The sequence below is a fragment of the Lichenostomus cassidix genome, chromosome 1, assembly GCF_008360975.1.
Source record: "Lichenostomus cassidix isolate B80296 chromosome 1, HeHo_3.0, whole genome shotgun sequence".
Classification (NCBI taxonomy): domain Eukaryota; kingdom Metazoa; phylum Chordata; class Aves; order Passeriformes; family Meliphagidae; genus Lichenostomus; species Lichenostomus cassidix.
The window spans coordinates 32,655,244-32,682,092 of NC_139479.1; the positions used below are offsets into that span (position 1 = coordinate 32,655,244).

General features: G+C 40.1%; 1 protein-coding gene, 1 long non-coding RNA gene and 1 other non-coding gene across 5 annotated transcripts in view; 1 reads left to right on the plus strand and 2 right to left on the minus strand.

The window, feature by feature from the left end:
- Window positions 1-11,423: 11,423 nt before the first annotated feature.
- Window positions 11,424-26,849, minus strand: part of SLC9A7 (solute carrier family 9 member A7) — a 71,061-nt gene continuing 55,635 nt past the window's right edge. For 2 of the 3 annotated variants that reach the window (XM_085055827.1, XM_085055835.1), the window contains 4 exons: window positions 25,268-25,331; window positions 22,682-22,764; window positions 19,405-19,510; window positions 11,424-13,147 (listed from right to left, as the gene is read on the minus strand). In XM_085055827.1, the coding sequence (XP_084911953.1) occupies window positions 12,899-13,147; window positions 19,405-19,510; window positions 22,682-22,764; window positions 25,268-25,331 (502 nt within the window). In that variant the 3' untranslated portion in view covers window positions 11,424-12,898. The remainder of the gene's footprint in view (window positions 13,148-19,404; window positions 19,511-22,681; window positions 22,765-25,267; window positions 25,332-26,849) is intronic. The other variant, XR_014850890.1, reaches the window with a different exon arrangement.
- Window positions 13,144-14,873, plus strand: LOC146444486 (uncharacterized). Its single transcript, XR_014850893.1, has 2 exons — window positions 13,144-14,005; window positions 14,209-14,873. It is a non-coding gene; the product is annotated as an uncharacterized LOC146444486 (long non-coding RNA).
- LOC146444487 (U2 spliceosomal RNA) lies at window positions 15,578-15,763 on the minus strand. The gene has a single exon (XR_014855869.1). It is a non-coding gene; the product is annotated as a U2 spliceosomal RNA (small nuclear RNA).

Sequence of the window (26,849 nt, forward strand, 5' to 3'; positions counted from 1 at the left end):
AAGAGGACAGCAGTGCACAGGAGCGTGAGCAGCAGTGTGGGAGAGAGGTGATCAAGCTATGAACAATACTGGCATAAGAATGGATTTTTATACATCAGCAATGAATCATTTCAGCCTGGAAGTTGGAAGAAGGTGTGTTTTTTTTAACCATGAGAATAGCATGGCAGGAAAGGATGGAAAAAAAAGAGACAAGTCATTTTAAAAGACAACTCCCATAATTTAGGTGTAGAAAGGAACTGATACGGTAGGCTACCATGTTATGACAAGATATGAAGCTGGTGGTCCAGGAGCCCTGTGATGCACAGGAAATACTGTACAGCGTGCTGTAAAAAAGTCAGCTTTAATATACACAATGACCAGAGCCCCAGTTTAAAGATGCTTTGTACATTTTGTTTGTGCTCTGTGAAAAGGAGGCAGTGCTGACTTTCATGGAAATGTTGTTAAGTAGTTGGTTCTGGAGTACTCTGCAATAGGTTAGCGTCTTGTAACATTTCCTGTGAGGAAATATGGTAATTGTGCCTCTGCCAGTATTTGAATAAAATGTATTGGAGCTGTACAATAAATCAAGAGGAGTACAAACCCCGCACCATTAACCCAATAGCTTTTGCCGTGTTTTCCTTGAGATGAGAGGAGCTGAAGGGAAAGGAAAGGGAGGGCGTGTTTGTGTAAGCAAAGGCTATGTGGTTGTTCACTTGCCATGGGTAGAAATCCCAGCTGTGCCAGCAAGTGCAGGGTGTGGGACCACCCAGCCCTAGCACTGCCCTCGCTGTGGCTGAGCTGTCTTTAATGCTTTGCCATGCAGCTGTGAAACGATTAGCCTCTTGTTTATTTATGCACAGGCATGAAACTAGTTTCAGGTGTGCTCTGGATAGGCTCTGAAGTGCAACACTTGTTAAAATAATGGGAAAAGGCTGTGGCAGATCAGTCCAAGCACAGCAGCAGCCTATCTGATGGAAAGTTTGGAAACCTTTCCTTGGCTTCTCACAGTCATTTCAGCTGCTGCTTGAACAGGGGTGACTTCAGTGGACTGTTGTGAATATTCACCCCCTCTCATATTTTTTTCCTGTTTTTTTATAAAACGAGTTTAAGAACAATTAGTGATACTTAACTCTACCTCAAACAGATTTAGAGATGAGAGGATGGGACATTTGTCACCTGTTCCAATCTGGTTTTAAAATGATTAAGGATGAAGTCTTCATCCAGCAGTCATTTACTCCATTATGTCAGTATGTCCATTGTTAAAAACTGCTCTCAATCGTCTGTTTGAATAATTCTTGATTCAGTTTAAGCCTGTTACTTTGTGCTAACTTGTTCTTGTCACAAGCACCTAACCATAGGATTATTTTTTTACACAAGTCACCCCAACTACTCAGCTTTCAAGTTTATTTGTTTCCAATTCAGGTCTCCAACATTTGTTTCAATAAAGCACGTTGGCTTGTTCATCTTTTCATGTTGATCAACTTCCATACTCAAATCCTGGCTCTGCCTTGATACCCCCAAATCAGATAACCAGATAAATTTTTCAGTCATTTGTACATCAATTTCTTGCATGAAATGAGGTGTTTTTGCTTGCCTGAAAATTGGTTTTGGCTGTTCACAAAGTTTTTTATGTCTGAGATGTGAAAACTGCTAGAAAGCAGGACCCAGCCTCAAGTTGCTTATTTCTGATGGCAGTGAGTGAGTGCTGGTTATGCTCTGCAGCAAATGAGGAGTTGCTTTAGTATGAATTTCATTTTGCATCCTTAAATTGTAAATTGGAAACCACATCTTCCTATTGATTCTCCGTACATTCTTATTAAAATATTTGCTAGTTGACTCTTCTAAGAACTTACAATTAAAGCAATTACATTCAGATTGGATGATAATAATAATAATAATAGTAATAGCTAGTAAATATTCCTAAAGCTTAGTTCCTTCATGGGAAAGGAGTTAAAATTTTGACAAGTAATATAGGTTGTGTGTAGCTGCCTTGATAGTTCTGCCTTGGAAAATGGCCCTCCTGCTACTTTTAGCTCTCTACTGTAGGTTAACATGTTGCTTGAAAATTGGTAATGCTACCCCTGAAGGAAGCAGCTAGTCAGCAATTTTAAGACTGCATAAACTTTGCTTATTTCTAAATTGAGCATCAGGTTGCTTGAAGCTGTCAAAGTGTGTCTGGTCATGCCTGTACGTACAGCTTCACAGATTCCTGCCAGGAGGAATTCCAGTTCTGAGACACTGAGCTCCTGAGGGCTGACCTTAGGGCACTCCTTGGCATGCAGAGAATAACTCCTTTCCTGGCTACTGAGCAGGTGAGTGATGTCCCAGTCCTCATGGCAAAAATCCTGTCCTTCAGAGGAGTTAGGCTGTGCCTTTAATAAACATTCTATTAAAAATCTTTACTATTGCATGAAAAAAACCAGTCCAGGGATAAGTGGGAGAGAAGTCTCTTGTGATCTGTTACAGAATGGCTAGAATAATTTTGAGCCAGACATTTAATTATTAAAACTTTTTCATCTTCTAACGATGCTTTGATCTAGGGAATGCACAAGTAGTCTAGGGCCCTACAGAATAATTCCTGGGACTTATGTCTGAATGCCTTCAGGGCTTCATCACTGCTTTACCCATGAAAATTTCATTCCAATACTGAGTGGTTTTAAACTAGTGAAGGCAAAAAGCATCTAGGGAAGGTGATACCAGCTGTAGTATTAGAAGTATCTAACTGTAAGCCGTAATTTGAATACCTGGAATATTATAAATGCTGTCAATACAGAACAAAGTTTGCATCCTTTGAAATCCTTTACATCCTGACTTGACAGTCAGGCTTTGGAATAACTGCCAAAAGGTAAAATCAGGTTGATTTTTGCAATCAAGTGCTTTTATACATGCATAGTATTATTCTCCAAATAAAGTGTGAAATTCTACAAGAAAAAAATGCACATACAACTTTGCAGATTTTGTTGGCTAAAAGGCCCAGTATGGACCACCTTCCTTTTTAGAAGCTTTTTGGATTTTTTTTTTTTTTTTGACTTACCGGTGCTTCTGCCCCACGCAGATATAGCATCTGTACTGCAGTATGCAGCTATGGATAGCTTATAGTAACCTGGGGGTAGTTCTGTTTACATTTGACCATAGTGTTGTAACAGTTAATTCCTTCCTAGTGGAGGGAGATCTGTGGAAATTTGCTGGCATTCCCTTCTCCTCCCTTTCTAAATACCAATGTCCAGGGTAAATCACATCTTGCCCTGTTTATTTTTCTAGTAGAGTTTTACCAACGTGGGTGTTTCTTGTGCTTGAAGAGACTTTCTTCCATGATCCATTAGATGACAGTGCACTATGCACCTTTGAGTCCCCTCTCTTTCACTGCCTGAAGCTGCTCAACACTGCTGCTTCTCGGGGGTCTAACCCCAAAGTCATGCTGTTGTCTAAAAGGCCCAACTGAGTTGATTTTGGCTGGGGTAGTTAATTTTTTTCAGAGCAGCAAGTGTGGGGCTGTGTTTTGGATTTGTGCTGCAGACAGTAGTGATAACACAGGGATATTTTCCTTATTACTGAGCAGTGCTTACACAGTCAAGGCCTTTTCTGCTCCTCACCCACCAGCGAGGAGACTGGGGGTGAACAAGGAGTTGGGAGGTGACACAGCCAGGACAGCTGACCCCAGCTGGCCACAGGGATATCCCACACAATGTGGCCTCATGCTTGGCATGTAAAGCTGGGGGCAGAAGAAGGAAGTGGGAGACATTTGGAGTGATGGAGTTTGCGTTCCCAAGTCACCCTTGTGTGTGATGGGGCCCTCCTCTCCTAGAGATGGCTGAACACCTGCCTGCCCATGGGAAATAGTGAATGAACTCCTTGTTCTCCTTTGCTCATGTGCACAGCTTTTGCTTTCCCTATTAAACCATCTATCTCAAACCATGGATTTTCTCTGTTTTGTCCTTGTGATTCCCTCCCCCACCCCACTGGGGATGAGTGAGCAAGTGGCTGCGTGGGCTTAGTTGCTGGCTAGGGTTAAACCACATCACTGACCCATGGATCCACACAGTTCAAATCCCACCCTTTAGTTAACCCAGGTGGCTCTTGGTCTATCAAGGTCTGAGTACTGAGGGACATGGGTGGGAGCAGGTGGCTGGAGCTCCACAGCCAAATCCAACCCCACACCATCTGTCTGCTCCAATGCCTAGGAGCTGGCTACAGCTGGCACAGGGGAGGGCACCAGGAAAGCTCTGCTTCCTACTGAGTGCATCTTCTGTTTGCTGTTTTAAAACCTACCATCACCACACAACACAAACTCGCTGGTGTAATAGCACAGAAACAATTTTCTGCACAGGATGACCATTGTACAGGGAGAAGTGGGGCATGGCAAAGCACGGAGAAGCACTTTCTCCTCATTGTAGGAGAAGAAACCTAAAGTACTGCTGGGCAGACAAAGCTGGGAGTTCTAGCAAAAGACAGGTGCATTTCAGTATTGCAAGTGGTATAGAAAATTTCATGCCATAAACCAAGTTTCTGTTTATAGCTGTGGCATGTGTTTAATTACTCATCCTTTCCCAAACAAAAGGTGCTTTCAAGACAGCTGTACATTTACCTCAGGTTATAATTCCCTTTTTCAGATTGTATGTAATCATTTAGGATTTAAGTTATATTTTTTGTCCCATAACAAGAGAGCAGACATGGTTTTGTTTAGGATTTTTAATAGGGATGGATTTGATAATTTTATTTCATTGATCAAATGTCTGAGGACACATAGTATGTTTAGAAATAATCACATTTTCAGGTGTAACCCTACACAAAAACTGAATGTAAGCTGTCACTTTTTGTTCTTCTTAAAATTCTTCTTAAAAGAAAAAGAAAACAGCTCCTAACTTGAAAAACACACATAGCTTATATTACTTCAAGTGCTTCTCAGAAATCACTTTGTCCTGGACTGTGGATTAGTTTAGCAGGAATAATTTTTACTTTTTGAACTAACTCTTGGTTAGGAAAAAGGATACCTGGATTAACAAAATTCAGTTGTTTTGAGAATATTGAACTCAGTCATAGCAGAGGTGCCCTAGTCTTGGAACAGAAGAGATGTTAGATTGACAAATATCCTTTATTAAATGTGTTTAAGAAAATAGAGAATGGCTAAGGAATGAAGGTCAGTGAGCAGAATGTCTGTAGCTCTTCAAGCAGAGTTAAATTCGGATCACCATCTCTTTTCATTATTTCCACTCCTCCAAATATTCAAATATTCAGCTGATGTTAGCATACTGAAAAACGACTGACTATATATGAGAGGATACTGCAAGAAGAAGAAGACTCTGCTCTGGTATGTCACACTGGAACTGGCAGTCTGCCAAGGCTCCACCTCACATCCTCTCAGAGGACAGGCAAAGCCACCCACACATCGCTGCTCTGGACAGCACCGGCGAGCAGCTTCTGCGCTGGATTTGTAGTGCAACAGATGGTTTGTGAGTTTGGCTTCAGTTCCCAGCATTGTCTTCTTAATCACTCCTGCTGTCTTCTGAACACTAACCAGGATGATTCCAAGCTCTTTCTTACAGACAAGCAGCTATTTTACAGGCCATTGCATTTGTAGGTGCATGTGCACTGGAGATGCCTTTCCTTAAGTGCAGTACCCCATTTTACAATCAACCTTGTGTTACAAAATCAACTGAACATCCCCCATGTTTTTCACTTTCCTCCTGACTCCCTTCTCCAGATCCAGCCCCACAAATCTCTAGATGACAGTACTAGTAACTTCTTTCCGTTGTGAAAACTGGTGAAAAGATTAGAAACAGAACCGAGAATAAATGGTCAGTTATTAATCCTCATAGATTCATCTTCTTACAGTGATTAAAGACAGCATGAGCCAAGGCTTCCTGAGAAAGGACTTTCCAAATATCTTATAAAATGAAGTATATCATCCAGACCTCCTTTGTCTGCATGATCATTCACTCTTTCTAAGAACAGATTTAGAAATTATAACTACTCTCTATCCCAGCCATGTTGATGTAACTCTGTATTTTATTTCTCTACATAGTAATGTTTACTTCTTGTTGTACCTTGCAACCCTTCCTAAAAGACAAGGGTATCAAAGCAACTGTTGGATGCTCCAAGGTAGGAACCATTAATTAGATTTTAGGGAAGGGAATGTCAAATCAGTTCTGTACTGTGAGAAGAGGGCTGAGTTGGTGGCTTTGCCTCAAGGAAAGACCTGACAGTATCAGCCTTTTTCACTTCTGAGGTAAAATACAAAGTTTATATGTATCACAAATGTGTCAAGGCACAGTAAGTTTTGCATTACTATCAGCCAAATAAGAAGAAAGATATATTTCTGGCTTGATTACAAATGACAACTATAATTATTTGTTTTAGTGTAGCCAGTGGTGTAACTCAGTGTGAAACAATGAACTTCCCAAAAGCTACCACCAGCTTGTACCTGCTATTTCCCGGTGACTCGGAGGTCTATTTGAAGTAATAAGAAGAAATGGAAGGATAAGGTACATTGCTGACCTAGAACAGTAACACCATCTTCATACCTAACCTGAAAGTTATTGATAGAGCAGGAGCTCTAAGCAGCATTAACATTTCTTCTGAGAAAAGAATGCTTGGATGAAGCCTCAGTCAAGAGGCTCAAAGCTGACGTTACTGCAGTATCTTGTCCACATGAATGAATGTTTAGGTGAGCTTGTACACAAGCCAACCAGTGGCAGAAAGCCCAGCAGGTGTTTATTCCACATCCTCCGCTACTACTATCCCCACAATATGGAGACCTTTCACAATATTATGCTTTATCTCTCCTCCCCACCCACTGTTGTAGCTAAATTATAATCCCTTGCCATTTAACCTCCTTAGTATACTGAGCTCCCAAACTAGGACTCAGAGACCTGCACACTGCTGGTGTGCTGAACACCAACACACCAAGCCCTAGCACTGCAGAGAGTTGCTGCTCTCCTTAAATGATCAGTGCTCCAAGCGAAAGGACAGTTGTCACTGTAGCTGTCAACACGATGAAGAGGATGTACCAGGGGATACAGTCCTATATTCCAGTCTTTCAAACCTCTGCTTACAGTAACTACTTCAGGATTGTTAAAGACCTTTGGTGCAGTAGCACCCAGTTTTTTACACACAGGAACCATGTTTATCTCTTTGGAGGACAGAGCTTATTATCTATTACAGCCCAAATGACACAGCATTTGGACCATGTCCAGCTTGAACCTATCATACCACGCAGGCATTAGGTGCCTCAAGGGAACTGAAGCACCAAAGGTTTAGGAGAGACCATCTACCACAGCAGTCTTAGTCAGGACAGCATGATACGCTTTGGAAAACCTAGTGCATTTTTATGTTTGAAGTAACCCTAAGACACCTTCTGAAACCTTACTGATATGTTCGTATCTTAAGTGACAAGAGGGTAAGAGCTACAAGGATGGTAAACTGAAAATTCAGGTTAAATGCTGCTTCTCATTTTGAGCATTATGAACAGACCAAAACTAATTAACAGGAAACCTGTAGCACTCAGCCTGTAACTGCAAAGGCAAGGCACAGCAGCCTGTCTCTCTTAAAGGAAGGAAACAAATTTGGGACATCCTTAGATAGCTTATATCCTCCGTGCTCCACCAGAACCAGCTATGGGTCATGTGATTTTACTTGTTTCCTTGCTTCTGATATCCCAAGCTCAAATCAGACAAACTCACCTCAAGTAACCTCTTCTGCTGGAAGCTGTTATTTCACAACAGCTATTACTAATCGGCTGAAGCGATCCAGAAGAATGTCTTCTGGTATTCTGCTTTCTGGTATTAATCTGTGTCAACATCAAGACATTCAAGCCAAGCAATTTAGGACTGAAATTCAGAATCAGGCAGTAGAGGATAACCTCCCTGATTAAACTAAAATCTGGAAACAAAAGTCATAAATATATTACAACACGGAACTGCATGACCTACTTCTCCCAGCCTCAGTAATAACTTCAGAGATTTTACTAGTTAAAAAATAAATCCAATTTATTTCTCATAGCCTAAAGTTAAGTATTTTAACATTGCAGCAAAACCCTTTTAAGCTGGGCATTCACTTTCTCTGAGGGAATGCAAATCTTGAGTGTTTTTTTTCAATTAGAAGAGGGAAAGCGACCTTTAACTGCAGCATTTCAGATTATTGCCATTTAATTAATCAAATTTGCATAAGTTAGTGAGTTGCATAGCTTTGAAATTGTACTCAGGCACAAAAGTGAAGTCTGACTATTCTGCTACTCTCCCTCCTTTATTTAAATCTGTATCTAATGTGATTATGTGACACTTACCAGCTCCAAAAGGTTAAAAAACTGCAGGAAATGGGGCTTCAGAAAATTCAATTAAAAAGCAGTATTTTAACAAAAGCTAGAACTAACCCAAATATTTTTAATTTTTCTAGGACAAAGATTGCTGCTCCCTTGCATGCACCAATAGAAACCCTTTCTGGCTCTGCACTACTGCAGATGAACCTGAGAGGAGCACTGGCTTTATCCATGCCAGCTTAGGCAGGGATTCAATAAGCCAGGGCTTCTCTCCCTCCCTGCAGATACCTTTCTCCACCAGCAAGTTCCTAGTAGAGACAGTGCAGGCAACTAATAAAGTTTTTCATTCCAGTATAAATTACAGTGAGCTGTCTCTCCCAGTTAAGATTCAGTCTCAATGGCTTCAAACCCACTGGCATTTTGGATGTCTGCAAGTCCATGTGGGACAGTGCAAAATGGATTATAATCAAGAAAGTAGCAGAGGAATAGTGAATAAAGCAGCCAAAACAGGTAGATAATTTTATTACCTGAAAATCTGAACTGATTCTAATGATCAATTGCTTTATCACAGGTTCATTTCCATAACAAAAACTTATATAAATTGCTAGTATCAAATGAAGATATGAAGTGTCATTTGAGTCTGCAACACAGATTCAAATACTAGACAAGCATTTGCACCCTGTTTGTATGTCTGCATATTTTATATAGCACCTCCATATTTATCACATTAATGTTACCATAGGACTGCTCTCAAAATTACTAAAGGCATTTTAGAATCAAGAAAACATACTAATGATGTGAGGTTACTTTAAAAAAATTGTTCAAAGTTACTTTTCTTGCCCTGGAAGTCAAGAAGCAAGTTAGTGTTGCCCTGTAAAAGCCTTTGATTGTGTGGTCATTTATTACTTTTGTATTATCCCACTGCCCTTGTTTTAGATAAGGTGTGCAGAAGCCAACATAATTTCTCAGCATTTAGGACTGCAAAATTAAGAATAGCAATTGTTTACAGCGCTGTTCCCACAGTAGAGCTGCCTGTTTAAACCATTTCCTGGCTTTGTAATTCACTGTTTCCTCCACACTTTCCTCCTCTTTCACTTTGCAGGCTTATTTCTACTGGAAGTAATTTTTTAGAATGGCACTCCCAAAAATTCCAGACCAAGAAGTATCTGTGGTTTTTCACTGCACCATATTAAGCTCTGCCTGTCCACCTTGGGAAGCAAGACTCTGCTCCTGCATTGTAAATAAGGTTTGCCTGGGCTGCTTCTTACAAAGAGGATTTTCCAATATAGGGACATTTGAATTTGTTAATCTACATTATTTCAACTGAGTAATGTGTTCAGCCTATTCAGCAGCTTTGTCCTACTTTCTGCAAGTCCAATTATGACCAAGATTGTTCATAGGCACTCCAGGGTATTTACTGGCTTCTTTTCTCGTGGATGGTCTATGGCTCCTGGTTATGGGTTGTCTTCCCTTTCTTCTAAAGTTTCAGTGGGTCTTGAGTTCAGTAATTTTGGAGAGGAATACTCCCTGCTGATGCATCTGTAACTTCTCTGGTTTCTCCCCCAAAAAGGTCCTCCCCCAAATGTTAAAGAAAAGCACATGAAGTTTAGGCTTGAGAGTATCCAAATTCCATTCCCACACTTGTGCAGAAGCAGACACCATGTCTGCCAAGGCTGAGGTCAAGCATGTTATTCCAGTGAGCTGCTTCAGAGTTAAAAGAAACACTGAACCTTTCTTTGAAAGGCATGTGAAGCATATTAGTTCCTAGGGTTTTACTGTCCAGAATAAAACCAAAAGACAATTTTCTGACCAATACTGTCTAAAGAAAGACTGAAATTGGAGTTAAATTGATATTATACAAGAGGGACTATGCCAACCTGATTATAAAGACAAAAATCACAGAATTTGGCCTCCAAGGAGCATGAGCAGCCTGTTAAGGTTGCTAGAATTCCTACTGTGAAATCCTTCCCTCTTTCCCCAAGAGTAAAACATAGTAGCCATCATTTCATTAACAATAGATGTCATTTTAACCTTTGTTATTTACTTGCTTCAGATCAGGACTTCGGAAGTTCAGCCAAAAAAAGAAATTTTTTCTGTCCTCCAGTTAAAATTCCTACAGTCCTTTCCCCAAAGGCAATTCCCTCATTGTAAAAATAAATAAAAATTTTTTTTGTCTTTTCATAAGCCAGAAAACATGCATCCTTGGAATAGGGCTAGACTTGGTCAAGTACCAAGTATGTGATACTTCACCCTGTTCAGGCTTATCAGAAAAGCCAGCTTACATTGCATAGTAGACATGTAATGCAGTGTAAACACACTTGTCATAGTGTTCCTCCTTTCTGATAACTGGAGATAGAGCATCAGAGCTACTCCTGGAGCCAGCAGCAGCAGTGCTTGGAACACCTGTCATGGAAAGCACCCTGAAAATTCCAGTGTGGCGCCCCTGGTTGCAGCAGTGCCCTTGGCAGTCACAGGCCCTGCTCAGAGCTCCTCAGCTTTAAGTGATAAACTCCTTGTGGACCCAGGGAAGTGAATTGGCTTTTTTGTGCAAAACATGTGTGGACCTGAAAAGTTGTTCTGCTCAGCGAACTTCATCAGGGCTTGGTACTCTGCACCATTTAAGAACAAAGCTCCCTCGTTGCAGTATAGAACTTCCTCATGAGGGGAAGAGGAGGGGAAAACACTGACCTCTTCATTGTAATGACCAGTGACAGAACCCAGGGAATGGCCTGAAGTTGTGTCAGGAGAGGTTTAGGTTGGATATCAGGAAAAGGTTTTTCACCCAGAGAGTGGTTGGGCACTGGAACAGGCTCCCCAGGGAAGTGGTCACAGCACCAGCCTGACAGAATTCAAGAATCACTTGGACAGCACTCTCAGGCACATGGTGTGACTCTTAGGGATGGTGCTGTGCAGGACCAGGAGCTGGACTTCAGTGATCCTTGTAGGTCACTTCAGACTGGGAACATTTTGTGATTCTATATTGGTCTTAGTTTTTCTACCTAAAGACTCCTGGTCTCCTCATGTCTCTTTTCTTAATAATGTGAGACAGTCGTTGCAGACCAATACCCTTTATACATTTACCTTGGAGGGGCAGACAGGGAGGTAGATCACTCATTAGAGAACATATATGAAAGAAAACAGACTAGAAAACACAACTGCAATATTTCTGTGCACCAGGAAGTTCTCGTACTGAGATTAACCCAATAAGTTTAATAGTTAAGGAAAAAACAGAGTGGGTATTTATTAACACACAATTTTATGAGAGGAACAACTGAAATGGCAACAACAAGAAAAACACACTTTTTGGACAAACTGATATTACAATACATTAGTGGGCCACAGAACTCTTTAAAAAAATAAATCTTTTGAGACATGAGAATGAAATCACATTTTAGCATGCTTTAAATAGCTGAACTGCTCTTCAAAGCATACATTTTCAGCTATTGGCAAAGACAATGATTATCTCCTCATCTGGAAATTAAAAAGCATTTAGCAATAAGTTAAAGCTAGCCTACATGTAAGTGGGCTAAATACTAGTCAGAGATTTTTCCCTTTTCACATTTAAGATGATACTACAGTTCATCACTTCTGTAGCTTATATGCTGTTGTGCAATGCCCCACTGAAGTTTCACATCCACTCTGCAAAAGAGAACAAGGGTAAACAGCTTTCTTTTAGGATAATCACAAATGGTAAAAACAGTAGTATTTGTTTGTCTGTTTAATTAGATGTTTGCTGTTTATCACACACAAGAACTGTAAGCAGAGTCCATGGATCCTTCTGAGCAATATGAAACCACCTGGTTCCATGCAGATTCAATACTCTCTCTCCCTCTTTCTTTCTCCCCATCTCCTATCTGCTGTTTTCCCCAGCCCAAGTTTCCAGCTATCTGCGTATGAAAGTTTTACTTCGTGACTGCTACCCAAGAGAGCCTGGCTCCAGGCTCGTGTTGGGTCAGCTACGTCTCAGAGCACAGGAAGCTGATGTTTTTCTTTTGAGGCACTAGAAGTTAGGCTAATAGTAATAGTCAAGTTGCCCAAAGCTAAAGGGACAAGTAGCTCTCGTTGCCTTCCTATTTAAACAGCTTGCCAGTGAAGAAATCTTCCCTTTTTTTCCCTGAAATAAAGTAGTTTGCAGTAATAGATTCCCTGGTCTTTCATTCATGCATCTGTAGCCCTAATGTTTACTGTCCCCTTTCACTTGAGTTTCCTCAACCACACGAGAGAAGTTAACAATGGCTCTCTCCACATTCAGATACACACACAATCTTTTTTGTCTCTTAATAATTATCAAGTTTATAGTTGTCTTTTCACATTCTCAAGCTAAGCCAAGACAAGCTCAGTTCTGTGCCGTTTTCATGTACCTCTCTTCTGAGAGAGAGCTGCTGCAGCTGAACAAGACAATTGCAGCATGCTAGTTATACTTGGATTCAATAAGCAGTTGGAAAGAGGAGAATAACCAGTTTTCTCATTTGTCTATTTTTAGACATATAGAAAACCCCACTGTCCATATCTTGAGTAAAAAATAGGTGACATCTTCAGACCCTAGTAAAATCACTTATGCATGTTAACTTGTTTGAATAAACACCCCCACCTCAAGTGACACAGTGGCCTGCAGTCTTCCTTGATCCATTCACAGAGCAAGAGTTATTTTTACTGAGTCAGTAATCATGCATTGTATTCCAGAGGAAATACTAGCCGGGTACCCCTGCTTGTAACTTCATGATCTGCTGCTCCCAAATCACGTTCCAGTGCTTCCTCTGAACTACTTTTTGTTCTCCTGCTGTCAAGGTTAGTGGTAGCTGTATGGGGGCCAGAAGAACCATTTGCAGTTATTGTTGTATCACCGTATGTCACAGTAAGGTCACCATCATTCAGAATAAAATCAGAATCCTCTTCTCTAAGCTGTTCCTGATTCTGAAAAAAGAAAAAAAGAAAAATCTTTATACCATGCACAGCACCTTTCTTTGTCCAGAACATAACTGAAGAATTCACCTACATGTCAATACAGAAGAGATAAGGTTCCACCTTAAGAAATGTTAAAAATAACCTTGAACCCAGTGTTTGCAAATCAGCTTACTGTTCCATGTATAACTACTGCTACTGTGGAGAGATGAGAGGGAGCTGAAGCCAAGAATTAGGTTATGGAACAGGTAACCCGGGATTTAGTAGCACTGGAAGCACACCAGAAGTACAAGAGACAAGTGGTACATACTGGCTTTTGCATGACAATTTAGAAGGCAGTACAGGACAAAGACTGGAGATAGGCACACTTGAGTCACTCCAGATACAGAGATCTGTTGCTGATTAGTCAAATTCACTAGTAAACTTTTCATGCAAACCGATAAGAACTCATAAGGCCCAAAATCTCTATATTCAAGGATTCCTCAACATTTTTTTGTTATCCATCAAGAACTAACAATATTCTTTCAAACTATCTCCTTACTTTGAGCTGTTACTAAATACAGAATTACTTGACCTAGTTCTTGGGAATGCTTTTGAGCCATAAAGGATAGATACAAAAAGTGCTTGCTTCACAGTTTTGTAACTAGTTCTGATGTGTTTTCTTTTCAAAATCATTTAAGAAAGTGACTCACAAACCCTGTGAATTTGTTTTGGCAGAGATGGAATGAAATATATGGTTAGAGAATACAAATTACTGAAGTGTAATAAAACATTTAATTTCTCTATCACAGCACAATACAACAACAAGCAATTGTATCGTGTTCCCCTCCTGTTTAATATGGTAAAAGGAAAAACAGCTGAATTGGTCAGGTAATGTGCTTTCTGCATATTTGAAGAAAATTCTAATCAGTCCTATAAGCTTGTTTTCTTGTAACTGAGGGCAATTATTTCCCCACATGAATGGCTCCATACTGCTTAGCAGGAGCTGAAATGTGTGTTTATCGCTGTTCCCTTGGTAGGCTGGACACCAATCAGGCTACATTCTCAAAATTCATTATTTTCTTCCACTGCAGCAAAGGAAGGAGGGCACAAGCCATGTCAGATGCCTTGTGATCAATGTGAACAGAAAGCTCTGCTTCTACTGTAGAACAGGAGTTCAAGGCACTGGAGATTGAAAATGCTGATTAACCTGTCCATGATGAAAAATGCAGCTCCTGGCTAAATAAAACTTCCTGGGAAAGCTTCCTGTCATTATGTCATAAAGATAATCAGATAAAATAAAGCAGCAGAAGCCTCTAGATGATACAGAATATTTAACTAAAGAGGACTAGAAGAGGTGTCAGGAGTTTGCCAAAATCAACGAAAGAAATTATGCAGTTCAGTGTTGGGTGCAAGAGAAGCCCTACTTCGAAGGAATGCTAATTTCTCAGAACCTTCATGGCATCCAAATTTATAATTGCTTTTTTGTGACAGGGTTAGTCTGATAAAGAGCACTGTTCTCAAAGAGCAAATACAGGTTAGGACACTTGCTTTCTTTGATTGCAAAGAAAACACTGAACTACTGGCACCGTCCTAAATAGAAAAAAAAGGGCAGAAATTAAAAGGTTCAGCTATAATTGGCAGAAACAGCCATTGCAAGCTTTTAGTTGCAAAAAAAAAAAAAAAAAAAAAAAGGTGAAAGTGTGAGGTACAAGACCAGGATGGTTAAAAAGGTCACAAAATAATCAGTTGAAGAAAATCTCATATTCAGATATATATTGCTTTGAAGAAGAGACATTCCAATAAGGATGTGTCTTGGTTTGAAAACAAACCAGTGGGAGATCACAAGTCAAGATTGAAATTAAAAATAAGTGAAATAATACAAGGAAAAGCACTGACAAAGTCAGATATAACCTAACACCCTGTTAGGGTGGTAGTAGCAGTCCAACTGAAGTAGTCCAGTTGAAGCGGTGATCCTGTGAAGGTCTAGTCTCCAGCTGAAGGTCCAGTGGTAGCTCTGGTCCTCTGGGAACCAGTAGACAGGGCTAGCTCAGGCAGTTCCAGGGCCAGGTTATATCCAGGTGGGAACACCTGGTTCCTCCCTCCTGGGCAGAGCATCTCACAATGGGATGAGATAAGTCCATGAGTCACACGGTGGGTCCCTGATGGCCCATTGCCTGTCATGCGGGGTGGGTCATTAGCAAGTGATGATAGCTAACGGATGGCCCATTGTCTGTCATCCGGAGTGGGTGATAGCAGCTAATGGCCCACAGCTGGTGGTAATAGAATACTTAACTACATCAATATTGCAACCTAGGACAGGATGAAAATCAGAAAAATGAGCAGAAAGCCAGAAGTTTGCCACTGCTGTCTTATTATGTTTTAAAAAGACAGCAGTGAAGGTCTAGCACATGTTTATTGTCATGATGATTGCCCTTGGAGAAGCACCAAGGAGGGGAAGGCAGGGCTAACAGAGCACCAGGAGGTATTGCCATACCAGGGCTATGTGTGAAGTGGCTGCAGCAAGCTCCCAAAGCACCTCCTCTCTCCACAATGAGATTGAACAGTGACTCCTTGTAGCCACTTATCAGACAAGAAGCTGGTAAGAACACACTACACTTGAGCTTTCCCAAAAAGCTGAAAAGCTCTTGGAAGCACAATACCGAAAGAGAGGGTCACAGGCTTTATACTATATGGCAAGCCCTAACTCAGTCTTTGCTGGTTTGTCCCAGGCTACACTTACATGTATATAAACATGATCAGTTCCAGAGAAAACACTGAGCTTTCTCTCAAGGTAGAGAACAAACATTGCCTTGTACAAGCCAAGTTCCACTTATTTGTTTCAGTCCTGAATAGTACTGCAAGCAGCACGCATTTTACTTCATATATTTCCTCAGAGAACACCCACTAACAATCACATGTACTATACAGATTTCCTATGTTTGCAAACAAAGAGGATGGGTGAATAAACCTATCGTGCTTTGTGCAGCATGAACAATTCTTTCAAGGAAGACGGGAAATGTATCCAAATAGATCCACAGAGATTTGAAATACTCCCAAGAATAACCCTAAACAGGCCTCTGCAATCCCCTACGGTTCTGTAAGAAAAGCTGCAATTCACTCAGAAAACACAGGTCTGAACTTCACTACTTAAATTGATGCACTAAAATGGCTAAAGACCTGAATCCAAAACTGCAAAAGCCTGAATTCTGCTTTGATGTCCTTTGAGGGACCTCCCTGTATTCTATCCTATTTGTGGTAAAATCTGTTCATGCTCCTAAGAATGCATGCTGGAGATGTTTTTTATTATTAAAGCTTATTTCAAATGAGTTTCTGCTTGCAAAGCCAGTCTTTACTGCCTCCTAAGACGATGTAAAAAGAAGCACAAGGAAAGTACGGTGCACGCGCGAAGTGCTGGCAGTCATCACAGATGCTGGTGCTGAACACAACACAGGCACCTCAGATAACAAAACTTGCATCAGAAGTTATTTATCTTGTGGCTCCAAAATGAAAGCATGCAAAATATATTCAAACTTAAATCTGATGCTCTGTTTAGTTTCTCTCTTTCTCAGCTGAATTTAAATACACTAAGAAAACTAAGCAATTTTTGCTATGAAGCTAGAACCACTAAGGAGGGGGAAGGGGGAAGCCTATTTGAACAGTTTTCTTATCCATTTTGAGAGTTATCTCCTCCAAAGATTGCAAATCAAATTTCTTCACTAGGCTTGCAGATTTATAAATTAATCAATTCCATCTAGTTTCATATCAATTGTCATACTGTGTATGTGCAAGAACTAAACTTTTTTTTTTAAGGTGTGGAAGACAAAACACACCCCAAAACAAATAAACAACAATAAAAAAGCATCCCCAGGAGTGCCTCTTTCAGCTGGGATAAATGACTGATAGAACAGAGAATTACCAAAATTTTCAAAGGACATTTCAAAAGGAAAGGAAAAAAACAGACCTACATCAGTTTGGGATAAGCTGGAAAGCCCTGCCAAATGGTCATGCACTGAATATAGCACCAGAAGAGAAAAACAGTATTTAAAATTTTAATTTTCAAAGTTTAACTCCTGAGTGCAGCAACTTTACTTGCTTTAAATTCCAACTTGTCTGTCTGGTTGGAAACAGCCTAGTGGCACAACCTTAAAGCAGTGGGGGAACATCAGCAAGGAACTGTAACATCATCTCTGGAAAAAATCCACTGTACCTCACCCCTGTGTGCTGACTCAGAGCCTTACACACACTCCATGCAAACCGAAGCTTAGAGGACACGATCTCATGCTGAGGAATGAGCCGTGGGTGGGCTATGTTTTAGGATGATTTGACTTTCAGACTTTTGAACTCTTCTTTGGCATCTAATTAAAAAGACCTACTCCCACTTGTGGAAGTGTGAGTGAATTCTAAGTAAGGCTGTAATAAAGTCAGAGGAGGAAAAGAAAAAACTCAAAACAACAAAATCTAAAAACAATATAGAAATATACAGTAAGTGTAGCCACATTATTTGTATGCTTTCTTCTCTATGTAGATGTCATAACTCAGACATGCACCTGGAATGAGATCCAGGATTTAATACTTGTTTGTGAAACATTTTCCAGCTATGTTATGCTTTATTAAGTATTTACAGACTTTTTTTTTTCCTGGCTTGTTTAACTCAAAGTCTTCAGTCTTTAATTCTTACAGATGTACCATTTAATTTTCCTGGAAATACCTCACAAAAGCAAAACTGTTCCAAGCAGTTTCTGTCCCCACAAAGATATGGCTATCTCTGTTGCTTCACCTGTATTTAATAGAAAGGCAAAAAAATTCCACAGGTTGCTAAGCAGTAATGAAATGTCATAGCCAAGTGTCCTAGCAAAGCCAGCCATGTAAAGAAACAAAAAGACACAAAGCAACTGCAGGGTTCAGAAATCCTAAAAAGAAGCTTGAACTAAAACTTCAAAATTATATTCTTTCCTAAGACAAATACAGTGCTGCACTGAAATAGGAACAGGAAAGAGAATACAATATGAAAACTCCACATTATAGACCTTAAAAAGTATACAACCTTACAAGCATTTTCAATGCAGTTAAAGTCCTGTGTGTATCACTGAGCCAATCTATTAAATAATAAGTTTCCACATGTTGTAGTAGCCAACAATGATGAGTAACGAGGAAAAAAAACAAAAAAAAAGAAAAAAAGAGAGCTAAACTATTAGAGAAAATGAGAGTCAAAGCTTGCATGTTTATTCTGGTTAGATTCTCAGTTACTGGACAATTACTCTCCTAAGGTCATACATAGACAGACATATGGGGAATGCATAAGTAGGATAATTGGTCTGATGGATACCTTCTAATCTAGACCTGTTTTAAGACCTCCAGTAGCATTGCAAAGATGCAATTTTTGCAAAGAGGCAATTTTCTTGCATTACTAATAGCTCCAAATGGGCAGTAGATATCTCAAAGTTCTTTGAAATTTTTCTATCAGGTAGAAGTAAGATTCTAATGATACCCAGAAAGATATGTAGGGGAAATATTTCAAAACTGCAAGTGGAATTCATAACTCTCTAGGAAAGGATTAATAGACAACTGGTCCAAGATTACTTCAGCATAGAGATATTAATACCCCAGAGAACCTGCACATTTGAGATATCCCACATAGTACTATGGTTTTATTTACAAGCAGCTCATGAAAAGTTGTAGATTTCAGAAGCACTGTACAGATAGTAATGACAAGTACCAGGATCCTTCAAGAGTAATAGGAGAAAAGAGCATAAATTATTGCAAGACATGGCTGTAAAGACAGTGTAGTGCCCTGCTAGACTGAGATAAGTAACTGATTAACTGTTTCTGAAATCTGATCTCAGATTTCACAGTGGAAACAATGAAGGGAAGCACTACCAGGTTTTTTCCAGCTGAGTAAATGTGTCAATGACATCTCTATGGAGACTTAAAGTTTAGCAGTAACAAGGAAAGAATCTTGTCCAAAAGTCTTGAGAAGGGACTGAATATTTTGAAGTGATTCACTGAAGTGGTTATTGACTGGACATGTAATTTCCCCATATCCTTATGTTTTATTTTTTTAATGTAGTATTTGAACAACAAGATAATTTCTGATCTCTAACAACAGAAGCTGTTGCTTTGGGGAGAGTATCTTAAATCTTTTTTGCCTAGGACAAACCAGCACTTTCTTGTAGTATGTCTATCACACCAGCTGAAACCAGGACATTACCTAAAAAGAAAAACCACTGATGTGCTGAAATTTAATAAATAAAACACAAAACAAGTAAGTATTTAGTTGTTCTACTTACATCATAGACCTGGGGACTTGTCAAACAGCGAGCTATCAGGCCACACCAGCTGGGTAGAGTTGTGGTCAGCGGAGGGCCACTGTGAGTGAGAATTGGCTTTAGATAACTTCAGTAGTTAAGGAAAACACACCAGTGCTCAAAAACCACTACTGAAAATAAAGAGACAATGGTACATAAAATGGGGTTCTGCCTTTGAACAGTGACATGCAATAATTGTACATAAAACACCCTCCCAACATTTTCCTCTCAATTGTTTCAAGAGCAGTTTCTTTACTCACTCTTCTGCAGGGACAACTAGCTAACTTTCTTCTTACAAATTTCAAACAGTTGCAATGTTTCCACCTTCTGTGCTCTCAGGTAAAAAGAAACAAGCAAAGGTGCTTTAGTATTGAAAGGTCCAAAGGTATTTCTGCCCTGAAGATGGGAGCATGGTGTCAAGGTTGAAAGCTAGAGGTAACAAGGTGACATTTCTGTGTGGCTCAACATAGGGAAATAAAGAAATTCTGTTCATTCAAAAAGCAACACAGCCACTTGATCTGCTGGTTAGTGAGCTACAGAGGTGCAAGCAGAGATATTACTGTGGTAATGCTCACAGGTGTTTCTGCAGTGCACATGCACACACCACACAGAGCTTCGGAAAGGCAAAGGGAAAACTGTATGCAAGAACCATGCAACACAGTGTGGAAGGAAAGCAGTGCTACCTAGATTACACTGAGGGGACATGGCTGTGGGAAAGAAAAGTGTCTTTACACCTCTGTTACAAGTCTGTGCCCAGGTAAATCCATACTTTTCACATGAGTACTCCACACTGATGATATGCCAAAAAAACATGCCCAGGAGTCAAAATATGTGTTTCTGCTAAAGAGCAGCATGTTAATCTTGACTAGTACACAAGTCAGTCTGATTATTTTAAGTAGAAATATAAGTTGCACACATTCTAGTTACTTTCTTAGGCCTCTAAGCAGAGAGAATCAAGTCCATTTGTAAATATAAGTTTCCCTGATCCTCCCAACAGATCAAGATGCTTAGGGGAAAGAGGGGGTTAAAAAGGGGGCTGTTCTAGCAGAGCTCTCCCCTTCAGCAGAGCCTGGCATAGCTGTTTACTCGAACAGAGTTATGTTTCCTCCTTACCTCCTTCACTAACAGTGTGGTTACACCCATTCCTGGAAAGAAACAAGCTCTTCGCCTTGCACTAACCCAGGCGCCATGCTGCCCTGTGGCAGGCAGGCAGCAATTCAGCCATAAAATAACAAACCCAGTTAAAGACATCTGCTGCTTCATCAAAGTTGCAGTTTTCTCCTTGTTTAACAGTGGTGGGTGAGCCCAGGGAACAGCCCACACATTCCACAGGAATGAAGTTCCCACTTATCCATGCATACAGAGCTCTGCAGGCAATAGTGAGCTTTGCAGCACACTTTTCCATCACTTAATCACATCTTCTTCAAGTTAAGCTCTCTTGTAAAGAGTGAATTTTGAGACAATCTGCCTTTCCACCCAAAAACCAAGTGAATGCATCAGCAAAAAATATTTTGACATTTAGCCTTGGATAAAGAGGTGGCAATTCTAAAGATCATCCCATCTGTGCAGTTTAAGCCCAGCCAGACAATGATTATCCAAATGCCTTCTTCCAAGAGAAGGAGCAGACTTTTACCTCTAACATACAGTAAGACAGTTCTGCCTCTCAGTGTCAGTTTCCTCGACACAAACTTCACAGAAACTTTTCCTAAAGATTGCTAGTCACCACTGGAAAAAAAAAAAATTGAATGCACTAGGATCCTTGTCTGTTTCTGCAAAACAGGTAGTCAGGCTGTAATTTTCTCCAGGCACTCCCCATGCCCTTGTTGCAGCTGCTGGGGACGGACTGTTTCTCTGCAAGCATCAGCCGAGGGAAGTCAACATTACCAACTACCCCTTTCATCAGGCACATCCCTTCTGTAAGGGCAGGGGAAGAGGACAGCTCTGCTTCCTCCTTAAAAAGACAAAAAAGAAGCAGTCAGCCATGGTCAAATCCTTTCATGCTTTTAACACCAAAGTTTGTTGTTTTTTTTTTAATTTTAATAACAAAAACTGACCTTGAGGCACTTTGAGACCAGCCACTAGAACTCAAAGGGTTAACTTGGAATTACAAACATTTATGAATATTTAAACTAGCACATATAATCCTTTCTGGGCTTTGTCTCAATACTACTGCATCTGAAAGCATTGGTCACAAACAGACTTTATCCCAAAGAGGCAAGCGCTATTCGGACCTGAACATTTTCAGCTTGCTGCCTGGGTTTGCCTGGGTGGGAAAACCTCGTGCATGGAGGGAAACTACTGTGCTCCAACCAGCCCAGCAGCCTCTCATCAATCAAAGGCCAAGGCCCCTGTGAAAAGACTCAGATGCAAGCTGCAAAACATTAGGGCCCTATCACAGGTAATTGTGTATATTTAACTGCCCCAGAAATTACTAGGAATTCAGTATTGAAATGTCTTTGAGTTTCTAGGTACAAGTGATTTGTCATGGCTGCAAAATTATCTTTGCCATTTTCTGCTGAGTGACTGTAAGCTGTTGAGGAGGAACAGCTGTGTGACATACTGATTAAGTTAAGTAGATTCAAAAAAAAAAACCCCCAAAACCCACAAGCATGAAATACAGCTACACAAAGCTACACAAAAATTGATCAGAATCTTAAACATGGTTATCTAAATAGTATAATAATAGCTTCAGAAAGGTTGTACAGTACTATATACACTCAGGGACACTCTCCTTTAACACCCATAATAAGTTCTGGATACACTTAAGGAGATAAGCTGGACTGCATGTAGATTTTTAGTTCCAGAACTTTCTATTTGGAAATCAACCACAGATATTGGGACTTCATCACAAAAGCAGATGGCTCTGCAGAGCAATGAGTCGAGGCTTAGACATGTACAATGACCTGGAAAACTAGTTTGTGCTATGAGCATCAGTGAAAATGAGAACAGATTAATAGAACACATCAGAGGACCTGAACTAGTTAATTGTCTGTCTAATTGTTTAGGAAGGTACTTCATCTCCTAGAACTGACTGGTTTGTGTCCTCCAGCAAGTGTCACATACCATGCATCATGGAAAGGAAAGGTCTGACTGCTGAGCCAGTGAGTTCAAGCTCCAGTTCTGTGCCTTGAGCCTGTCAAATACTTGAGAGAGTCAAACAGGAGAAAGATCAAGTGCTTAAAGCTACATATTGGTACATGGAAAGGAAAAAGGTGAACATTTCATGCCTTGAAACTAAGCTGTGTTTTCAAAAGGATACTTATGGTCAAAGCTATACCACAGCCTGAAGAGCCAAGCACTTTCCTGCTTTGTCCTGTTCCTTCGCGCAGAATCTTGACCATCCTAAAAGTACAATAAAAACATATTCAATTACATCAGGCAGAAAATCCCAAAATTATACACTCCAGTAATGCATATTATAATGTCCTGTCCAAAAAAAAAAGCCAAATTACTTCAATACTGTACTTGGAATGCAGAATAAAGCTGTTTAGAGACTTGTTTATACTGAGTTTACTTTTCCTAGAAAGACAAGAAATTACTCCAGAGAAGACTGTCTTCATTGCACTCAAGTTACCATTGCACTCAAGCCCTCTACCACCAAGTTCCCTGGAGCCTAAAATCTTATCTCACTGTTAATAATGCATATAGAAATAACTTCAAAACTGACAAATAAGCCTCACTGATATTCCAGACCAATTACTATTCACTGCTTTGTTGGTTTCCTTAACTCTAGGTCAAGGCCTAACTCTAGGTTTGATGTTTCCTTCTCAAGCCTGTTGCTTCCTTGGAAGAACAAGGGAAATTACCATACCTGATAAACTCTCAGAAACCTGATGAAATATATTACATTTAAAAGAGACATGCTTAACAAAGAATCTGTATAAAAATCACAATTAAGGGAGGTCATGGGAATCTCAGAAATGCTAGATCAACCTTGAAAGGGCTAACAGTGTTAAATATAATCTCTTAACCTAGCTGTGCTGCAAATCGTCACACCAGCTGGTCTGCAGCTGCATTTGTTTCTACTTTTCTTACTGTTTGAGGTATGAGTGTTTTGGTTTGTGTTTTTGTTTTGTTGTTTGTTGTTCGGGGGAGTGTTTGTGGCCAGAGGCCAGAGTTAAACACAGGAAAACAGATGAATGCTTTGCATGAATCGTCCTCTAAACTACTGGAAAAGAACAAGACAGGATTGTACTTTGTATTTCTGACCTGCAAAAACATCCATGATCCACCAAGAGTTAAAGCTTAGTACATTTACACTCCCCCCGCATCCCAAATGATATATTTTCTTAAACTGTGACATACTGCTAATCTTGGCTTTGTGAAAGAAAGATGAATCCAAAGGGAACTGACTAATGGACTACATTAGCAATGCAATGCACAGCTAAAGAGGGAAACAAATGGGCAAGTTCTTTATGTTTACATGGGAAAAAAGCAAACTATTTCCACAGCAGACACTGAATGAGAACAGAATACCCATGCTCCGTTTCCTGTTAAAGCAATTTCTCAATTACTGACAAGCTTGGTCTGAACTGGCCAAAGCCATCTTACCATGATACCACTTCCTAAACTTGGTTTTATGCAATAATTTTGGCCTTCATTGTAAAAGGTGTTTTTAGGCCTATACTTCTGGTTGCTTCCAGATGGTTACAAAACAAAATTCACCCTTACTGGTAGCCAACTCCACCATTTCAGTATCTATGTTGTGTGCTGGCACAGGCTTTTACAAAGAGCACAGAGATGCCAAGTGCAGTTTCTGCAATGAAAGAGATGCTTCCTGAGTAAATAACTCTTATCTGGACAACATGTGACAGGGAAAGAAAAAGAAAGGCTAACAAAACCAAAAACCAAGGCAGGAGAAACCATTAAGAAGAAAGATAATCCCAGATATATTAGTCTATCTCTGACCAGCCTAAACACCAGCATCCTCACACAACACTTGCTCCCTAAGCATCTCTGGATCCAAAGTTACCTGGCATTCAACTGCTTCTAGTAGGTTCCTGCATAAGCAACCAGCTGTGCTGCTAAATAATCAGTGTCAAGCAGAACTCTGGGAGAGTGTAAACCAAGGTCTAGACAGCGTAAACTCCCAGTTAAGCCTGAGGAAATGTTTAGGTTTTTTTTTTTCCCCCCAGACCTTTCACTCCTCCTGTGAATCAATCAGTTTATAGATGAGCAAACCAGAAAATTCTGCTATGAACAACATTCTTCCAATGCTTTTGTTTGCCAATAGCACATTTCAGGGGAAAAATATCAACTCTTGGGTTGTTATTGATGCATGGAAAGTTTCATTAAATATTCACAGTAACAGTGTGCTGAATACAGTTGGCAATTTTCCAGCGCTCCCTCTGCTTCATCCAGGTGGTAGGTAGTCCAGGCAGGATCCAGCTGGCTTGTGATTCAGTATACAAGAGTTGAGATCAGATTAGCAAACTTTATCTGGATTCTAAGCAAGTCCAAGGGCCAAAATTTGGTATCAGTTATGGAAGAGGAGCCAAGAGAATTACTTCTGAACTGAGAACTATATTTATGCAGTAGCATGCTAAAAGCAAGCATGTTGGGTAGGTGGGGGAAGAGGAAAGCTTATTGTTAAATAGAGTGAATTAGTAGATTTGGGAAGGTTTGTGATGCCTTATGTATACACAAAAACTTGAACATGATAGCATTACACCCAACACCACTGAATGTTTTCAGTGGGCATTACTTGAATACTATATAGCAAAATCCCCTACTGACTTGCCAGCTAGGGGAGAAAGTTTTATCCATGCATACAACTTCTGCAGTTCTCCATTGTCTTAGTTATAAAATAAGATCAGCCTAATAGAGAAGTTAAGTAATTACTTACTCCTTGTAAGACTTGAAAGCTGTCGTTAGTAGGTGGAGGATCCTGATCTGGGTCAACCCCAACCCTACAGAAACATTAGGAAAACAAAGCAAGTGGTGTTACTGAGGGTTGCAAATGCTGTAAGTTTGGCAGAATGCATTTTAAAAGCACTTTAAGCACCCAGCAAAGCTGCATCAGAGAGGTTATAAGAATAGTTTGAGGAAGAGCTGTCCATTATTCCCCTGCAGTTACATAGATATAAAGAAGATACTTTTTCACTCAAGAAGCTGCTATAAGTCCATCCTGGCACCAACTTTAACTGCTTACCTTTGTTGCCAATTCTTTTAGAACAGTGGAAAATACTATTTTTGCCTTAAAAAGCAGATGACATCCTCTTCAGTGGTGAGTATCCCTTATGTCCAGCAGGAAGAAACCAGAAACTAAGGATAAAGCCCAACCTAAATATTTCATACAGAAAATAACTGCCAGATAAGCCTGAGAGTGGCTCAAATGTAAGATTTTAAAAAGGCATACACCCCAAGTTTTAATGCACTATGGGAAGCACAAAAAATATTTTATAAAGAGTCACAACATTAATTTGCTGCAAGTCATTCACCTAACCACAACACAGCCACAGTAGACTAGAAAGTGGCCTGCAGTCCAGCCTCCTAGCTGTGTGAGGCAGGGCAATGGGATGGTGGGTGATGACAGAATAATATGTTGAGAAGAAACTGTCTACTCACTTTTACATTGTTAGCAAATATCTTATTACCGAACCATCCTTGCGCATAGGGCTCCTATCCAAGATGCACATTTAATCCCTGTAATTATGTCCAAGTTTTTCTGGTCTGTTTTGGCGTTAGCTATTTGTTAAGACTGGACTTATCTCTCTTAAATCCAATTCCTGTCTTAACCTCTGTCATCTGTAGAACCTAAACCTCCAATCTCAAAAGTTAGATAAGATTGTCAGTCTCAAATGCGTTGTGTTTCATTTCTACCATGTTGCATAATAAGTGTGGGAAAACTCATGCAACAGCCATTTCTGACAATAAGATTTTGTTAATGTCATCACTTCTCCTCTCTTAGAAGGGACTGAGCTGGTTCAGTGCAATTTCCTTGTTACTTAGACTTTTTGTCAGCTATTCATAGCCATGGTGTTTATGCAACAGCCCTGAAGATCACCAGAAACCAAGAGAATCTTGCTGGTCAGACCATATCATTTGTGTGTCCCAGGGACACCATGCTTGGCTCAAATAAAAAGAGAACACTTTCAAATAGCTTCCAGGGTGGCATTTTTGGATAGAACAATAGAAGAAGAAAAATTTTAAGTCATCCTTGTGGATTCACAGTCATCTTAAGGCCTCACATGAGTTAATGTAATTCAGGGAAAATCCAGAAGGCCACTCTGCAGCAGCCTCTTATAAAACTAATGTTGGCCCAATCCTCCGCTTGGATTTTTTTCTTTTTTTTTCTGGAGCCTCTTGTCCTTTCCTCATCACTTCGTTTCTCTGCATATAGAGTCATCTTGAACTTTAGGCACATTTAGCCTGGAAATTCATTTGCACTGACCAGCCTTGCAATGGAAAATCTTCACCAGTTTAAG